The sequence below is a fragment of the Centroberyx affinis genome, unplaced genomic scaffold (genome assembly GCF_046629955.1).
Source record: "Centroberyx affinis isolate AG114_WGS23_722 - 3 ecotype Tasmania unplaced genomic scaffold, CSIRO-AGI_Caff_v1 ptg001376l_1, whole genome shotgun sequence".
Classification (NCBI taxonomy): domain Eukaryota; kingdom Metazoa; phylum Chordata; class Actinopteri; order Beryciformes; family Berycidae; genus Centroberyx; species Centroberyx affinis.
In genome coordinates, this window is record NW_027279860.1 from 256,486 (window position 1) to 273,498 (window position 17,013).

At 41.4% G+C, this 17,013-nt stretch overlaps 2 protein-coding genes and 1 non-coding gene across 4 annotated transcripts; all 3 read right to left on the reverse strand.

Moving 5' to 3' along the window:
- Window positions 1–6,307: 6,307 nt before the first annotated feature.
- On the reverse strand, window positions 6,308–10,733 carry akip1 (A kinase (PRKA) interacting protein 1). 2 transcript variants are annotated; one of them, XM_071526017.1, is made up of 5 exons: window positions 10,572–10,711; window positions 9,232–9,423; window positions 9,025–9,099; window positions 8,118–8,237; window positions 6,308–7,219 (listed from the first exon to the last, which is right to left on the reverse strand). In XM_071526017.1, the coding sequence occupies exons 2-5, from the start codon at window positions 9,388–9,390 to the stop codon at window positions 7,070–7,072; spliced, it is 504 nt and encodes a 167-aa protein (XP_071382118.1). In that variant the 5' UTR covers window positions 9,391–9,423; window positions 10,572–10,711; the 3' UTR covers window positions 6,308–7,069. The 2 variants fall into 2 exon arrangements, with proteins under 2 accessions (XP_071382118.1, XP_071382117.1); XM_071526016.1 differs by having other exon boundaries at window positions 6,309–7,219; window positions 10,659–10,733.
- Window positions 10,734–11,623: 890 nt separating this feature from the next.
- rpl27a (ribosomal protein L27a) lies at window positions 11,624–16,370 on the reverse strand. Its single transcript, XM_071525998.1, has 5 exons — window positions 16,300–16,370; window positions 15,557–15,620; window positions 15,371–15,446; window positions 13,565–13,739; window positions 11,624–11,798 (listed from the first exon to the last, which is right to left on the reverse strand). The coding sequence occupies exons 1-5, from the start codon at window positions 16,300–16,302 to the stop codon at window positions 11,670–11,672; spliced, it is 447 nt and encodes a 148-aa protein (XP_071382099.1). The 5' UTR covers window positions 16,303–16,370; the 3' UTR covers window positions 11,624–11,669.
- Window positions 14,424–14,551, reverse strand: LOC139649578 (small nucleolar RNA SNORA3/SNORA45 family). The gene has a single exon (XR_011695616.1). It is a non-coding gene; the product is annotated as a small nucleolar RNA SNORA3/SNORA45 family (small nucleolar RNA).
- Window positions 16,371–17,013: the final 643 nt, after the last annotated feature.

The following is a 17,013-nucleotide window of genomic DNA, read 5'->3' on the forward strand; positions in this document are numbered from 1 at the left end:
ATTGAAGCTGGTTATAAGAGGTGGAACAGTAGGGAACGCTCCTTTTGAAAGATGTCAAGAGGGTTCGCAGTGGGAAGTGTGCGAAGGCCAGGGGGATTTGGAGAGAATAATGAGAATAAGAGCAGGGCCAAGTGTCATTTCTCACCCTTGGGTGGGGAGAAGCTCTAATGGCACAGCTGACCTATGACTATAGCAACCGGGACGTGGCGGCTGTGTTATGTAACGCACCCTGGTTAGTTGCCTGGCAGGTGAACAGCCCCTCCAGTGGCCTAGTCCTGCACATTTCTCCATGGAAACCCACATCAACAGTGAGGTGAAGTCGCTGTGTGCAGCTGACTGTGAGCGAGCCAGGCAGAGACTCTGGGGATTTACAGAATAAACTGTAGGTAATGTACTCATTGAGTGTTTACTGCTTATGTGAGAAACATGTGGTAGCTTCCAGTTCAGAGGAAAGGACAAGAGAGACGTGCAGGAGCCATATACAGTATATTTAGCTGCTTTCTTTACTGGGAACACAACGAAGACAGTAACAGAACATAAACGTTATAATAATCATGTTTCCTCATGGTCAGCACCAAGGAAAATAAGCTATAAATTTTTCTGGATAAACATTTGATCACACTTGAAAATGTTTTAAATGTTGAAAGTGTTTTAGGCCGCCCTGGTGGCTTCAGAATATAAAAACATATGTGTAATATAACTTCGTTTTTAGATTCAACAAAAATGATTTAAAATGATTATATTTTTCTTTTTAACCATGTTTAGAGATTTGATAAGATAAGTTTCTGTATTTTCATTGTAAATTTTTGTTTGTGAATGAAAGATTTAGCAGCAAGGCTAAAAAAGTTAACACGTTTCAATGGATTTGTTGCTGTTACTGTAGTAGCAGATGAAATCTTTCAGTACAAAGCGTTTATCCCAGAAGTTGCATGACATGTTCACATGGCAAGTGAATCAGGTTTTCATCATTGTTTTCACAAAAACAACAAACATCATCAACATCACAGTATTTGGAGATTGTGGCATTACATGGACATACGGTATCTTATGTATGTTATGCAATATTTTCAGTTGACTAAGGCGTGTACTGTGTAATTGTGAAATCCTGGGTTCGAATCTGGCCCAGGACCTTTGTCGCATGCCATCACCCTCTCTCTCTCTCTCCCATTTTTCCCTGTTACTCTCCACTGTCAACAATCAAAAAGGAACAAAACTGCCAAAAAGAAAGTGAAGTGTTGTATTTCCTGTTAGGACGACGTCTGGGCGGACCATGGCCTCTGATGCTGCGCTGCCCCTGGACAAGCTGATTCCACTGTTTCTGGGCAAGCGGAGCTGCAACATAGTTTTTGTCCTGGACAGCTCAGAGGACATGAGAGCTGTTCTGGGGTCAGTGACTCGCCTGCTGATCCAGACCCTGCTGACTAAAGCCTCTCTCAGAGACTCTCTCTTCAACCTCATGACATTCTCAGACAAGGTGATGTGGGGATCACTGCTCATAACAGCAAAATCATCAGAGATTACAGCAGCGATACAAAGGGCAACTTTTTGTGTAACAGTGCCAAAGGAGTTGCCTCAGCATTGTTGCGTTAATCACATAGGAAATATCTTGTTGCCAGGAAAGATCTTCTCAGTCGCTCACTTTGTTGCCTGTTGTTGAGAGTGTTGCCCATCTAAACTGCCCAAATTACCAAGTGTATTGCCACTCTGATACATCAGTGGGGTTTAGTAGATAGTTTAATGGCTCTGTTCTGATAGAAAAGATGCAGAGTAAAATAAATACATTGTTGTATTGTTTATAATGAGTCATAACTCATTATAATGACACGCTGACACATTCCAAGGTCTAAACATTGTTATATGCTCCCATGTCAGTGAAAACTCCATTCAAGTTTGTAGGACCATAAAACACACAGCCAGTAATAGTTCAGCCTTCTCCCAAACTACTGAAGTTAACAGGGCAGCTTTCTACAGCTCCAAAAAAGCACAAAATGTCCTTAAAAATTATCCAACATAACTCAAGTGTTTTGTGGCCAAACGATTGCACTGCGGGTCAAAACGCTGCTGTACTATATATTATCCTCACTGACAATGATCTGGTCATGTGCGTGAACCCTAGCAAGCACATTGGAACACTGTTGATTGTAATCAGTGTGTACCAAGAGTGCAATCGTTTGGCAACAAAACACTTGGATTACACTGCACAAGCAGTTTGGAGAAATTTCATGGGCATTTTATGCTTTTTTTGGAGCTGTAAAAAGATGGCTACATTAACTAAAACGGCTTGGGAGAAGGCTGAGATGGAACTTGTATGTTTGGTGGTCCTACGAACTTCAGTTGCGTTTCGACTGACATGGGGGTGAATAGATAATAACTGAAGTTTCATTTGGGAGTGAGCTATTCCTTTACGTGGCTGGTGTTTAATTCCCACACTTACTGTAGGTCAGCTGCTGGTCCCACCACATGCTCCCCTGTGCTCCTGACACTGTGTACAAGGCCCTCTCCTGGATCCACTCCATCAGCTGCAGCCGCGGCAGGGATCTGCTGGCCGGTCTGAGTATGGCCCTGACTGACCCGGCCTGCCAGGCCGTCCACCTGCTCACCGGGGGTCTCCCAGAGCACCCTGAGGTCCTGCTGCGAGCCCTGCCCACCCTGGCTGCCGGAAGGCCCGTGAACGTCTTCTACCTGCTGGATTCAGGCGGCCAGCTGGACAGCAAAACTCAAGACTTCCTGCAGTGCCTGACTCACGCCACTAGAGGGAGCTGTTATGTGATTCCAGCCGGTTCGAATGGGGCGCTGGAGAAGGTATGACTGAATTTGAGGTTGCTGGATGAGATTAGTTGAGAGGTGGTGGATTTTTTTGTGTTTTGACTAAAAAACAATATATGTTCTGAGTGTTTTCTTTTCATCACTGTCTAAATGTTTCTTTCTGAGAGCAGAATGTGGAATTTAAGTGGTACTGACCATTTAGCAGAGAGTGTGCTGAATAAATAGAGGTGCAACATATAATATCTACTGTCTGTATATCTGTATGTTGCCAGGTGATTCCACTGTATACCGCTGAGAGCCAGACATCAGTGCCATCCGTCTCTACAGTCTTACAGAAGTCTTACTGTCAGTCCTCCTCTGTCCTCCCACACCAGCATAACACGTCCCTCCCTCTCCTCAGGTTGGTCTCCATGGTTACAGTTTCAAACAGCGCACTACAAACAGTGTTATAGCTAGGTAGCAGATAATGTTATCAAGATTGATGTTTTACCTTCCCCATTGTCAACAGATGATCTCTAATATTGTACACACACGGCGTAAGCATGCAATATTATGATTGTTGTGGTGATTGCATTGTGGTCCTGTATAGCTCAATGGGAATGACACTAACACTGCTCCCCCATGTTAAAGTCAGTGAAATTAAAACATAACTTTTCACATTGTCAGCTAATTTTGCATGCCATAATATACACCTGTTTAACAATAAATGCCAAAAAAAATAAAAAAATTTCTTGTATTTTGATATCAAAATCCCTTTATATTTACTTCCTGGCAAACAGTGTATATTTAATGGTTACCTCATGCTGTACCAGTGGGCCAACAGCATATATAAACCAGCAGATTTTTGAACTATTCCATCCAAATAAAATGGCCTTTCTCTCCCTAACTGATATCCCATTAGTTGACACTTTTGAATGATCCCTCCCTGCATTATGTCCCGCCCCAATATCCTGTTTCAACAGGAAATACATCAAATTAAGAAGCAAGAAGCTCTCAAAATGCTGTTTCATTGTGACTTTACAAATGCATATACTGATGGTACTGTAGTTTGCTGTGGTTAAAAGCATCTGGCTAATGGCCTATATGCATTTCTGAGGAGAGCTCTTGTGGTCACCCAGGTGCAGTCTGGGTAATCCTCTCCGCCCGGTTCCTTCCTTTGTGCTGTCTGGCCAGACCCTGGGCGGCGCAGAGTTCCTCCCAGGATGCCGAGTGCTGGCCAGGAGGGAGCTGGATGGCCTTTACTACCTGGGTACTGTGGTACAAGAAGTCCAGGTGAATACACACTGCACACTGACCAGTAGATAATACATGTCACTGATTCACTGTACATATAGACATCTTGTTCCCGTGTGTCCCAACGCAGGGTCGTAGAGGATTGTGGGTAGTTGAGTTTGACCATCCAGGAAGCGTTGGTGTGGGCGTCGACTCTTCCCGGCAGCAGCTGGTTTGCTCCCTGGACATGGTCAAACACACCAGGGTTCACACACACTGTCTGGCACCCGGGGATGCTGTGCTGTCACCATGGGAACCGGACCTAAGGAGATACGGGCCGGGGAGAGTGATGGCCGCCACAGAGCACAGAGACTGTCTGGGAGGTATGATGCAGTTCATCTCTGGGCTCTGATTTTTTTTGTTTTGTTTGTGTTTTTAAGAAATGTAGGATGATCCCAGTCAGTCCTCTATAGATAACAAAACGGCATAGTAGAGTTTAACCCCGCCTCAAAAGTTTAGGGACAGTAAAGAAATATATCTCATAGGTTTGATATATCACATGGTTCACTATATTTTTATATACTACATTTGTTATATACATGTATCTTGATAGTTACTTATTGGGGTTTTGATTTAAAAATAAGTATTAGCCAATAAACTTCTAACATTTAAAGGAATTATCAGCAAGGGGGTTTCTTTAACTATTATGTGATTGCAACTGATTTTGAATTAGGTGAATTTAAAGTTAATTGACCACAACACTGAAATATATTATTTCAGAGCTCCTTGCTTTATTAGGATATCTCTCCACAACCATATCTCCTAAACACTGTAATGACTAAATATGTATCACCTGTTAAAACGCTTCTTAAAACTCACTTTTGTTGACTTTCTTTCATGTAATGACTTTTCACTAATTGTTTTTGCTCTCCCTTTTATTTGTTGCCTTGCTTCTATATATTTCTTACCTTGCTTTCATTACTTTGGCTGTTGATTTTATGTTTTTACTCCTTTGTAAATTTTGTAATTGCATTTTGAAAAGTGCTCCATAAATAAAGATGATGCTAATTAGGATTAATATAACTGTTTATGAAGACAAGCATTGGTTTCTATTCATGAGCACTGTCAATACTTAACGCTAATGTCTCAGTCTTTCTTAATGTTACAGCTGACGGTGTTACGGCCCTCCAGGTGTTGATGTGGAATGGCTGTGTGTCTCTGGTTCCTGGCAGCCTGGTTGTGAACATCCCGGCCTTTCACCATGACAGGATAGTGAGGGAGCTCCAGATCCCAGCACCAGCTCCCAGCCTCTACTGTACCTGGCCTTGTGTTCGCAGCCCCTCCTGCCCTCCCCAGCTGTGCTGCACCGACTGCTGTCAGTCAGCGTCGTCTTCCTGCTGCTGTCCAATCACACACCAGTGGCCACACATTGTTCCACCCTCTTATACATGCAGCTTTGGGAGAACGGATAGATTTGAAAGGGCAGAACTAGATAGGAAGGACCTGAAAGATACAGATACAGGGAAGAGTGATCCTGAGGTGCCGTCTTCCTCCTCTTCACCTCTTTCTGAGGATGAGACCAGAGTGGACTTGACTTCTGCGGTTAAAATAAGGAGTAAACAGCAGCGGCCGCCCTGGAGGTACTGGAGGAGAACCGGTCCAGAGCCGCAGCACAGACAGCCAGGTGGGAAGCATACACAGGGTCAACTGACACACTCTGGTCTTAAAGCCAAAGCAATTAAATTTGATTTCAATGAAAGATCCAGAAACAATACTTAAAGGTGCCATGTGTCGTATTTTGACATCAACAAATCATCATCACATTCATTTTGAGACTTAAGTATAATTACTGTAAACAAACGAGACCAGCACCGAGAAGCCTGTCAGCCTCTATCAGCCTCTACATTTTACATTGTGAGCCACCTGGTTGGATTTGGAGGGAAATCTGCTGGATTGCTTTACGGCACAAAACAGGAAGAGAGTGCTGTTCTTCCAGAGCAAACAGAGCTAAAGATGCCAGAGTTTCTTGTAATGGCAGATGCTGGAAGGAGTGAAAGGCTGATGGATACATCACTTCCAAAATGTTTATCCTCTTTAATAAAGCCAAAGAGAAAACAAACCCACACAGAGCAACGCCAGGGAGCGACAAGTAGCAACATCCTCTTTGCATCAGGATTTATGGGAAATGTAGTTTTAATTAAAAAAAAACCCACTGGCATTAACAATACCACGGCATGAGATAGAGGCTACCAATCGTCTTGACCAATGGTCTCATTTATTTACAGTAACTATACCAAGGTATAACAATTAATTTGACAATGATATACTGATGTTTAAAAAGGCTACACACTCCTCCAAAGAGGATGTACATTGGCTCCACACATACACATAAAAGCCTGTGATAATATAGGAAAAGTGCTGTATTTTCAATGCCCTACTGCCATATAATCTGCAATAGATCTGATCATGTTGGATATATTCCTGTTTTTTTATTTCCAGGCAGTGTAGTGCCAAAGAGGACATCACAGCCTGCGAGGTTCAGCTATCCTGTCATACAGATCAGTGTCTCACCCAATCACAGCTCACTGTTTCAGCCACTTCCTGGTTCTAAGGGAAGAAGAGCGAACATCAGAGATGTTTTTGGACAGACTAGCTTCGCACCTCGACCACCTGTAGGACTTCAGACTTTATGTGGCAACACCACCACCGCTGTTTACACCTGATACACCTGTACAAAACTGTTGCTTTGAACAATATTGATACAAAGCAAATATTTACTGATAAAAATAGTCTTTATTTTGATATACTGATGTGGCATAAGTGCAGGTATAACTGTCAGTGCATTACATGATGTTCCACTTTGACACACAATCTACATAATCAAATACACAAATATAATGTTATGAAAATATGGCTTCTCAATGTGCAGCAAATAAAACATGTTGATAAAATAAAATAGAAAAACTCTTAAGCACAGGTCATAGTATAAAAAGAGGCAAAATCCTCTGAAGTGAAGACACACATAAACAACATTGGGATTGGTCAGCTGTATTACTGAAGGTGAAAGGTGGCTGGTTTGGTCAGTGAGGGGTCAGAGGTTAAAGGTCAGGTTGATACTCTCCCCGGCGCCGATGCTGACCGTCTGGGTCTGCTGCTGGGAGTCTGGCCTGCCGGCGGTGATGGCGTACGTCCCGGGAGAAACCTCGATGTAGAAATCCTCATCTACCGCCGACACTCGACCCTGAAGATGGGAATTTAATGACAGCTTCAATTTTAAAGACATATTAATAACAAACTTTATTCCACATTCAAATTTCCTGACCAGGTGCTTAATACAAAAATAAAATGGTGAGACAATGAAGTAGAAGATACCCACACAGTGGATTAATGCTGTTTTAAAGGAAAGATCCACCCTAAAGCACTTTAAAAACAGCTACTGGCTTTGTATGTTGCATTCCTGGAGACACTTTGTTGTTTGGTGGTTTAAAGGCGGAAATTTTAGTTGTGTGTCAATTTTCAGCGATCTAAAACATCAACAGTAAACGTCAGGTTTTGGAGTCAGTCCCTCAGTATCAAAGAGCGAGGGCTTCTTTCTAGAGCCGCCACTTTGCACCAAGAGACGTTCAACAATCATACAGGGAGAACTCCATCGTAGAAGAGGAGAGAACAGAAGCCTCAATAGACCAGAATGCAATGCAGCAACAAGACAGGTTGTATTTCGAGTAAGTGATGCGGCTCTTGATTTTTCTTGACTGCAAAACTCTCACTCTCTTGCTCTTGCTGTTTCTCTCTCTACCTACACATATTACCCACAGCTGAAAGCAACAAGTTTACGCCCCTTTTCTGGGGGTTATTGAATGGCATTCTGGGAAATGTAGGAAATCATTAACTGAAGTTGAAGTAGATGAGGCAGGTTGAGGGAAAGCAGACACATGAAAATAAGCATTTTACAAGCAAATTACAAGACTTCATCAAAAAAATAACTGCAATACACGGAACATGGCAGACTGATGATAAACAACAGTGTAAGAGGATCCGAGGGTGGATTTTTCCTTTAGTGGTTTATTCAACAACATTTAAAGCTGTCAGATTATAAAAGTGTCAGCTCATGATGCTACTTTGTTGTACAGAGGCCTTACGTGTTTCCTGGTTGGTGGTGCAGGTGTGGTCGTCCCAGCAGCTGGCTGTGTATGGAACCTGGACACATGCGTCCTCTCAGTGTCGCTGGGCTCGGAGCAACGGCCTGACTCATAAAACTTCTGCAACGCAGACAGACAACTCACATTTTTATCATCCAAGCGTGTTGGGAAAAAAAAAAAGTCATAAATCATAAAAAAAATCAACAATCGAGGGAGTGGAGAATGGATTGGTTGGGGACAGAGAGAGGAAAACAGCACCATGCTCTTCTGTACCCACTGAGCAAAAGACGTGATTTCAACGTCGCGTCTATGCTGTAGCTCTCATATAGCCCAGGATCATTACGGCTATGTATAGACCTATTTTAGACCAAGCAGTAAATACATTATTACAATGAATAAACATCTGTAAATACCAAAAATATGCACCAGAGAAGTCCTGTAGACTAGCCTACAAGATAATTATCTGAGCACAAGAAGTAATTTCAACATTGCGTCTATGCGTAGCTCTCATATAACCTAGGATAATTTTGTCTATGTATAGACATCTAATAAAATAAATAAATAAAATTTCACTTTTCAACCCCATTTAAACTTAATTTAGCCTAGACGGCTATGGCCATTTAGACGTGTTTTAAACGTCTAATCAGCGTAAAATTGCTCAGTGGGTAAGGCCTGCTGCCAGTTTCCAGTAGTGGGAAAGAAGTTAAAACAAATCTCAATGGTACAAGTAGTGTTTATTTCCCAATATGAAATGCAAATGGATTATTTCATAGTTTAATAAAATTGCCACTGAAAAAAGGATCAAAATGACCCTAAAAAAAGTTAATTTCTTATGCCGATTGAGTATAGGCAAGGCGTCCAGGTCTGCAATTTATGTGTGAAAGAAAACAAATGATCAGCATCTGACCTTGCATTGATAAGTTGTCTGTGCCATGAACTCTGCTATGGTTCCGAAAGCATCATCGAGGTTTGTGCGGCTTCTCTGAAAAACGGCAAGAGCATGAGAAGGGAGAGAAGATGAGCGGAAACGAGAGACAGCCGAGGGTGAAATACTCCAGTCACTTCACACTTCATTATCATACATGCACACACACACACACACACACACACACACCTGGACAGGCTGTTGTGCGTCTTCCTCCGAGGTAGTGGGGGTCTGGGATGCCCCGGTGCGGGTCCAGTCCACGCTCCGCCTCGAGGCCCGCTCCAGCACCTCCAGGCCCAGGACGGCCGAGCGGCGCAGCGAAGACTCCAGCCAGGCTTGACTCGCCATGAGCCAGGTGAGGAAGACTCAGGCGACCTTCACCTGAGCGGAGGAAGAAGCACAGCGCTCTCACTCACTCACTCTCTCTCACAGCGCTTTTTGCCCCTCGTACCACAGATGTTCAAGGGTGGAAGTAACTAAATACGCAAGCACGTTTTTATTGAAATATTGTACTTTACTAAATTTTTAAATCACATCCGTTACAGACTACACATTTTGTGGCTCTCCGTAAGCATCAGAAACTGGACCAAAGTAAATAGGCCAAGTGTGAAGCCATTCACAGAACAGTCAGTCAGCAAAGAAGAGTAATCTGGCTTTACTTTGTGCACTTTATTTTGAAATTTCTAGAAATAATCTATTTTGAACTGAATTGCATGGAAAAGATCACATGTAACAATGTTTTCTTTTCTAAACAGTAACTAACTTTTACTTTCAGTACATTTTAAATTAGCTACTTTTTACTTTTACTTAAGTAGATTTTTACACCAGTACTTTTACTTCTACTTAAGTAAAATATTAGCAAAGTAACAGTACTAGAATAGGACATTCTAGTACTCTTTCCACCACTGCAAAAGTCATTGTAAAGCACGGTGGACTGGAATCTGCGCTCTATGTGCTGGAGATCAGGTTTCAACCAATCTGAAGGCTTTTGAATGCCAATACAATACATTTATACATTTATATTTCTAAAACTCTCATTTGAAACCCAGGACCCAATAATAATATAAACAATGTGCTGTATATTGATCCATACTTGTGTGGAATTCAATATCACTCATTAAGTCTGTTTTAACTGTGGAAAAAGCGACCAAAGTCTATAGAAAACGAGTTCTAACCCAGGAAAGTTTACAAGTCGTTACTTTCCACCCTCAAATCGTTCTGAAGGGTATTCCTATAGGACTTGAATGCAGCATAAATTGCAAGAGGACAGCGCATGCGTGAAGATTAACGCCCACATTAGCAGACCGGGAAAGCTTGTTATGAGTACTTTATCTTCTAAATTAGACAATCTTTACCCTTACCTCTCTACCAAAAGGTTAAACGATAACCACTGCAACATTATAATGTATTATTACGTCACACAGGCTGCTCTAGACGTATCACTATAACGGTTTACCGCCTCGCGGTTACATGCAGTATGTCAACAAATCTTAGAGCATTCAACAAGTTCAGTAAAAAAGATTATTTACCTAATGACTTGAATGGACTGTTTGGCGAGTCGTAAACAAACACAAATACAAGCTGTCATAGAAGCAAATGCCTCTTCAATCAGTTACCTTTTTGCGCGCAATCCTTGCATTCTCTACATTTGACTTGCCGTGCCTGTTTTTATCACTAACAGGAAATCCTGCATGCTAAACTCCGCCCTTACAGCCTACTCACACTTTTTTTTTTTTTTTAACAAGTCATGAATCCCCCCGCACACACACACGGAATGGACCAATGATGAGCCCAGGAGATGTTTTACCTCATCTGTTGGATGTGTTTCCAGATGTGAGGGTGTGTGCCAGACAGACGAGGTTTGCGCTATATTTGCGAGAGGTATTTCATAATAAGTTGGTATACCAGTCAGGGTTCCTACTCATTTTCTGTTTCAAAATACATAGTTCTTCCATAGTCTTTTTTTTTTGTATTTTATGTATCTAGGTGTTCAATATGTTGTATGCCATGTCACTCCATAGCTGGGGATGATCCCTCACAGCAATATCCCCGCATTTTTCAGTTATTGGGAATTGTGAAGTTTTCCAGCCTGAATAAAGTATTTCATCCTACTGAATTGATTTGAACCTTCCCACCCATCATTCCTTGTATCTAAGAACTTCTAGCCTGGATCCAGCTCCATCAGACAACTTCCAGGTTCCAGACTCACTTGGACATCAAATTCAAGGACTCGAAGACTTTCATGGTCTTGTTTAGTGAAGCTCAAGGACTCACACTTAGCTTTGATGCCAAGATGGCGATGAGGTATAAATAATTTGGATGCTACATTTTAAGAAGAAACACCTGAGCTATGTGGTACCACAGTGGTGATAAAAATGTGTCTTCACCTTATTGCACACTTAAATGTTAAAGCTGCACCTAAGGTAATGTGATTGCAATTATTTCAACAGGTGTGCAACAAATACTGCTGGCATATTCACCAATTAATTGAACAGATACAGCATCTCTCAGCCAATATACCAAAAAAACACTGATGGGTATTGCAAGCCCTTTAAATGAGACATGCCAGAACACACAACAGTTCCCATTTATACACTTTATTTTTGAAAAAAACATTGACAGAAGCGTTATGCCGTCAGCACACAGGCTCCTCCCACTGCCTTGATCTTCTCCTCGGCCCGTCGGCTGAAGAACTTGGCCTTGACGATCACAGGCTGTTTGGGCAGCTTGCCTTTGCCAAGAACTTTGTAGTAGCCCTGTGAAGTCAAAAACACAACGTTAGTGCCATCAGGTCATCACTGATAACATTTGCATTCAGACTGTTATATTATCTGACAAACCCAAATAAAAAACTGTTCACATGTACAAGAAAAATCACACACAGGAAGTTTCAAGCGTCCAGCAGCTTCAGTTGTTTAACATTGAGGTCAGCTCAAATGAAAGTAATAAATTAGTCCAACTGATGGATTATTTGACTAAATGTTAAGTTACAGCTCAAATAACATTCACCTATTTGCATGAAAACATCTCCGTACCAACTCCAATCCCTTCAACAAAGGCTTGAAATCTTAAGTCAGAATCAAGTGCGAGACAGAGCCAAGAACATTTTCAGACCAATTTCTGTAATTAAAAACAGTTACCAACGACAAATTAACGTAATATGTGAGGCTACAATATACTGCATACTAGACCAACTACACACTTCAGTACTCTGAGGGCTGTGCACCAGCTTGGGCAAACTGTCCTTTAAAATACAAACAGTCCAGCACACCACAGATTAGGTCTACATTGAAGGATTCAGGATTCTTACTTTCCAAAAACAGAATAGGAACAGCACGAGCCTCCTGTTTGCATTTGGTAGCAATGCCACAAAATCAACAGGGATGAAACCATCACTCATCTCATACATCCTTCATTGCACTTCTATTACTTATTCTATCAATAACTACAGCTACAGAAGTACATGGAATGGCTTGCATGCAATTTTGGTAGATCTATATGTTAAATAATACCCTGATGCTAATAATTAGCGACCAGGTCAGTGGCACCAAACCACGGACACAAACTGATGTGTCTAGTCTGTCCATCATGCACTTTTGTTTTGCGCTGTATGCAAGGTTTCTTGTTCTTGCACCGTATCAGTATGTGCTCTGTGTACGCTGCCAATATGTTTTTTGTCAACAATACAAATTGTGAATAAAGTGATTCTGATCGGACAACTGTTGAACGAAACCTGCCTATCAGGACAACGTCAAACCAACCACAACGGAGACCCTACTGTTATTTTCAAGCAATGACAAGCATCTGGATCAATGTTTTGATCAGAGATTACTCTTTTCATCTTGCCCAACAACAATTTAACATCAGGTTCAGATTAGAACCTGAATTTAAAAAGTGTCTTAGTATGATTTAAAGTTAATATCCAGACTGCTGAGATATGAAACAATCAATCCCATGAAATCAGCATGGGCATCTAAATCTTTGAGCAGTCATCTTACTTGCACTTAATCACATGAATGCCCACTGAACAAAGTACTAGACTGGAATGAGAACAATCTAACCTCCAGCTGACACTACCTCAACCTTTACAAGTGAAAACACCAGACCACTGTGGTCAGACTGGTCAGTATGTTAACCTTATGACGAATGGCTATTAGAAAGAATGGAATCATGCTTATTTAGAAAAAGAGTGCCTAGAGTAAAAAAGTGCCTAGAGATAGAGTGTTTAAGTCCCTGTCCTCTGGAACCACATACATGCCTCTACTGACCCAGTATTGAATCCCAACTGAGATTTTAATCTTGTATGCTTATCCCATATAACAACTAAAAAAGGAAAGTGGACCGCTTGCTCCACCTTTATATATCTCACTTATTTTGGTGTATGAAGAAGTGTGAGGAAGGCAGGAGGGCCAAACACATTCTGTCAGTCATGAAAACACAACAAAATAAAGCAATCTGCTTCTTTGAGTGCAAAATTCCTTCCTTCAAACTGACATACAACCTCCCACTGACGCATACTTACGGCGCGCACAGCATCGATGATGGGGGCGGGGCCCTCTGGCTTCTTGCCATAGTTGAGCCTGGTCTGCTCGCTCACCAGAGTCCACAGCTTGTCCAGGTTGATGGTGGGGCAGTGGGTTGTGTTCCTCTTCAGGTGGTAGTGTCTCATACCCACCTTACCAAAGTACCCCGGATGGCTGAGGAGATGCAGAGGGACGGACATTAGATATAAACCACAGCTACACTAACCAGGGCGGGAAATTAACACTAAACTCTGGACAAAGGCTGGAAGATGGTTGGTAGCTTTGCCCCGTTTAGCATTTTGGCAAGTCACACTATTTGCAGTTTTGACTGACCAATCTGATATATGATTTGAACCCAATTTGATTTGAGTTCACCTGCATGCAAGCCCATCAGCCCATGTTGGACAATATACTCACCAGCCAGCATCTTTAACAGATGTGTCCATCACAAGCCTAAGTCATTCAATGGCCATTTAAAATTTTGTCCTAGACTTGTGCTCAGCCCAACTGTATCAGTACTAATATACAGACACATTAGCACCTTGGAATTGTAACGGTCCTTGTGTTATGAACAAATACTTGAAAGAGTTAAAAATGCTCTATATTAATTTTAGGTGGAAAATAAATCATTACATTACAACATCTAAAACATAGATCAATCTGTAACTGCTTTTGTTAACTTCTTTTAAAATGTACCATGATTACTTTTGATTTTGATTAGTAGGTATCTCATTGTGAAAACAAAACTCCATACTTCCAAATGATTACCGATACCAGTCAATCCAACTATTATTCTCATTTAATGTGAGTGCATCATCAGTCAAGTGGTAGTAGTCGTAGGACAGGGTGTAATAACAGAAGTGTAACTGCCCATGTGGCTGACCGGCCTATCAGAGAGCCGGTCGGTGAATAGGACCAGTCTTCACTCTAAGAGAACTCTAGCACACCAAGACAATGATGTGTCAAGATGAGACTCTAGTCTCTACAGAAAAACATTCACCTGAACCGGCTCGATTCAAGAGCAGGGATACACCAATACTGGCATAGGAAACAGAAGCCATATACCAGACTATAGGGTCTTGGAGAAGTCCTGAACTCGGATACTAACAGCTAGGGCTGGGTGATATGGTTGAAATCAATATCATGATAATCATAAGGATTTTTCTCGATATCAATATATATCACGATATGGTTCATGTATGCAAAATCACGTTAAATAATCTAATTAATGTTTATCTCATTGAACTGAATGGTTATGTTAGGTGTGATGTCATACAATACAGAAATTTTCAAATAATATTCCTACCATACCTAATTTTATCAGAGTTTAAGTTAAATTTGCTTGTCATCATCAATTTAGACAGCAGAAATGTGTGTCACGATATTAAAATATCTTCATATCATCACAATATGATTCCACTGAAAGATGATAAACAGTAATATTGAATTATCGGCCAGCCCTACTAACAGCCCTGTGTAACATGTCAGAAATCAAGTTAAACCAGCTTATTCTTTAGCCTCTGTCACCCACATAGAAATGTTAGATCTGACATATGAATTAGCCAACACCTTGATCATTTTTGTCCCATCAATCCCAAGCTACAGGTCTTGAGTTAAACTGCTCACACATAATGAATCGAAACTTGGCGTTGCCCAAATTTGATGTCAAGTATTGGCATGAGAAACAGCAGTGGAACAGTGGATCCCAACTGGAGAGGAGCTTACACTGTATTTCGAGGCCACATGCACATGACAGAAGACCAGCAATACAAGAATCAGATACTAGAGGTATTTGTGGCACTTACTATTTGTCGAAGTTGATTCTGTGGTGATGCATACCACCAGCATTACCACGACCTCCAGGATGCTTTCTGTGCTTGCCTATGGTTAAGAAAACGGGGGGAGTTACTCGTGGCAATGCACAGCCAAAGACAGATCAGATCAGCTAAACCACCAAGCAGGTAGATAGTGTAGGTAATGTGTATACTCACCAATGCGACCATGTCCGTGGCTGACGTGACCTCGGAGCTTCCTGGTCTTGGTCTTCTTGGTAGGCTGTCAACATAGTTTAATAGAGGTTAGAAAGCTAGCTTGACCAGCTACAATCCGACACATTATCTTAGCAACTGGCTAGCTACCTAGCTAAACGACTAACGTTAACATCTGCTCGGAAGCCACAGCAGCATAGCCTATTTTATCCAGATGACAGACAAATACAATTCGCACAATATTTAAATCAATGAATGGGCATTTGCAGGTTATTTTCCTTCAACGGTGGATGTTGTAAGCTCAACCCCAGTCCTTGATAACGCTGACTACTTTCATGCCGTCTAACTTCCTAGCAAGCTAATGCTAATCCAACTCAATTCCCCTGGCAGACTCAGTTAGCATACGGTCCCCAGATCAATTAAGTATTTTAACAGTGGTTATAGCTGCCACGTTTGTGAGGACTAAATAGGTTTTGTGCATGCGGGCACAACATGTGGGTACAGACAGTAACTGCCGGTTGACTGCCAGAGCCGAAGGCCTAGCAGAGGCGAACTATCATACAGAAGACCGTTTGCCGTTTCCCACAATGTTTACACCCGTGTCACGGTAATAATATCCAGGGACCGACGGCAAGATAAGAGTTTACTCAAAATTGCCCTCAGATGGTACTTTGATATACGAATGAACAAGGATGGACGTAGATTTACAGCAATTTCATAGCACAGGGTTACACGATAGCACCTACCATCTTGGAGGCTAGTTGAAAGAGGAACGGGATTTGGAAATCTCACGGTTTTGTGCGAGACTTGCTGTCTGACAACAAAGTGCGAAGAAATCTACAGCGACATCCAGTGTAGGATGGCAGAAATTGGTTTAATTTGAGAGGAATACATTTTTGAGTGAATACTGAGCCTCGTGTGTTCCCCAGGTAAATGTGTATATGTATATGTAAATGTAGGCTATATTTAAATATTAAATGATGTTGTTGTTAGACACATACACCTACATACCTCTATGCATATTGTTAGTAGCATGTCCTCCAGTCCTACATACTACAAAAAATATGCACTTCAACTTTGAGGCTGCTTGCATTTTTATTTAGGTTACAGCAGACACTTATTTCAACATTCAGCACACAATCATATCACATGGTAAAAGTGGAATACCCCATTAAAATAAAAAGCATACGTGGAATAATAGTACAGTAATAATGGCCTAAAGTACATATATAGCATGTACATGTCCAGATAAAGTGCATACTATGAAGTGCTCACCCCATAATGTAGCATCATATTTACCTGCACAATAGTTCAAAACATCATGAGTCAAATCATTTAAAAGTAGTAATGATCAAAATAAAAACAAGCAACTGTTTTTAAGCTGCAAAACAACTTCACACAATTCAAGTTTTCTATTCTATTTTATTCTGTTCTGTTCTGTTCTATTCTATTCTAGAGAA

Bases quoted from the DNA above. Each gene is read 5' to 3' on its own strand.
- rpl27a (XM_071525998.1), bottom strand. The intron at 13,740-15,370 runs GTAAGTGCCACA...GCATCTCCTCAG, and splicing joins AGAATCAACTTCGACAAATA to CCATCCGGGGTACTTTGGTA. The intron at 11,799-13,564 runs GTAAGTATGCGT...TTGACTTCACAG, and splicing joins TCATCGATGCTGTGCGCGCC to GGCTACTACAAAGTTCTTGG.
- akip1 (XM_071526017.1), bottom strand. From the start codon at position 9,390: ATGGCGAGTCAAGCCTGGCTGGAGTCTTCGCTGCGCCGCTCGGCCGTC. The intron at 9,100-9,231 runs GTGTGTGTGTGT...GCCGTTTTTCAG, and splicing joins ACGCACAACAGCCTGTCCAG to AGAAGCCGCACAAACCTCGA. The intron at 7,220-8,117 runs GTAAGGCCTCTG...TCCCATCTTCAG, and splicing joins CACCACCAACCAGGAAACAC to GGTCGAGTGTCGGCGGTAGA.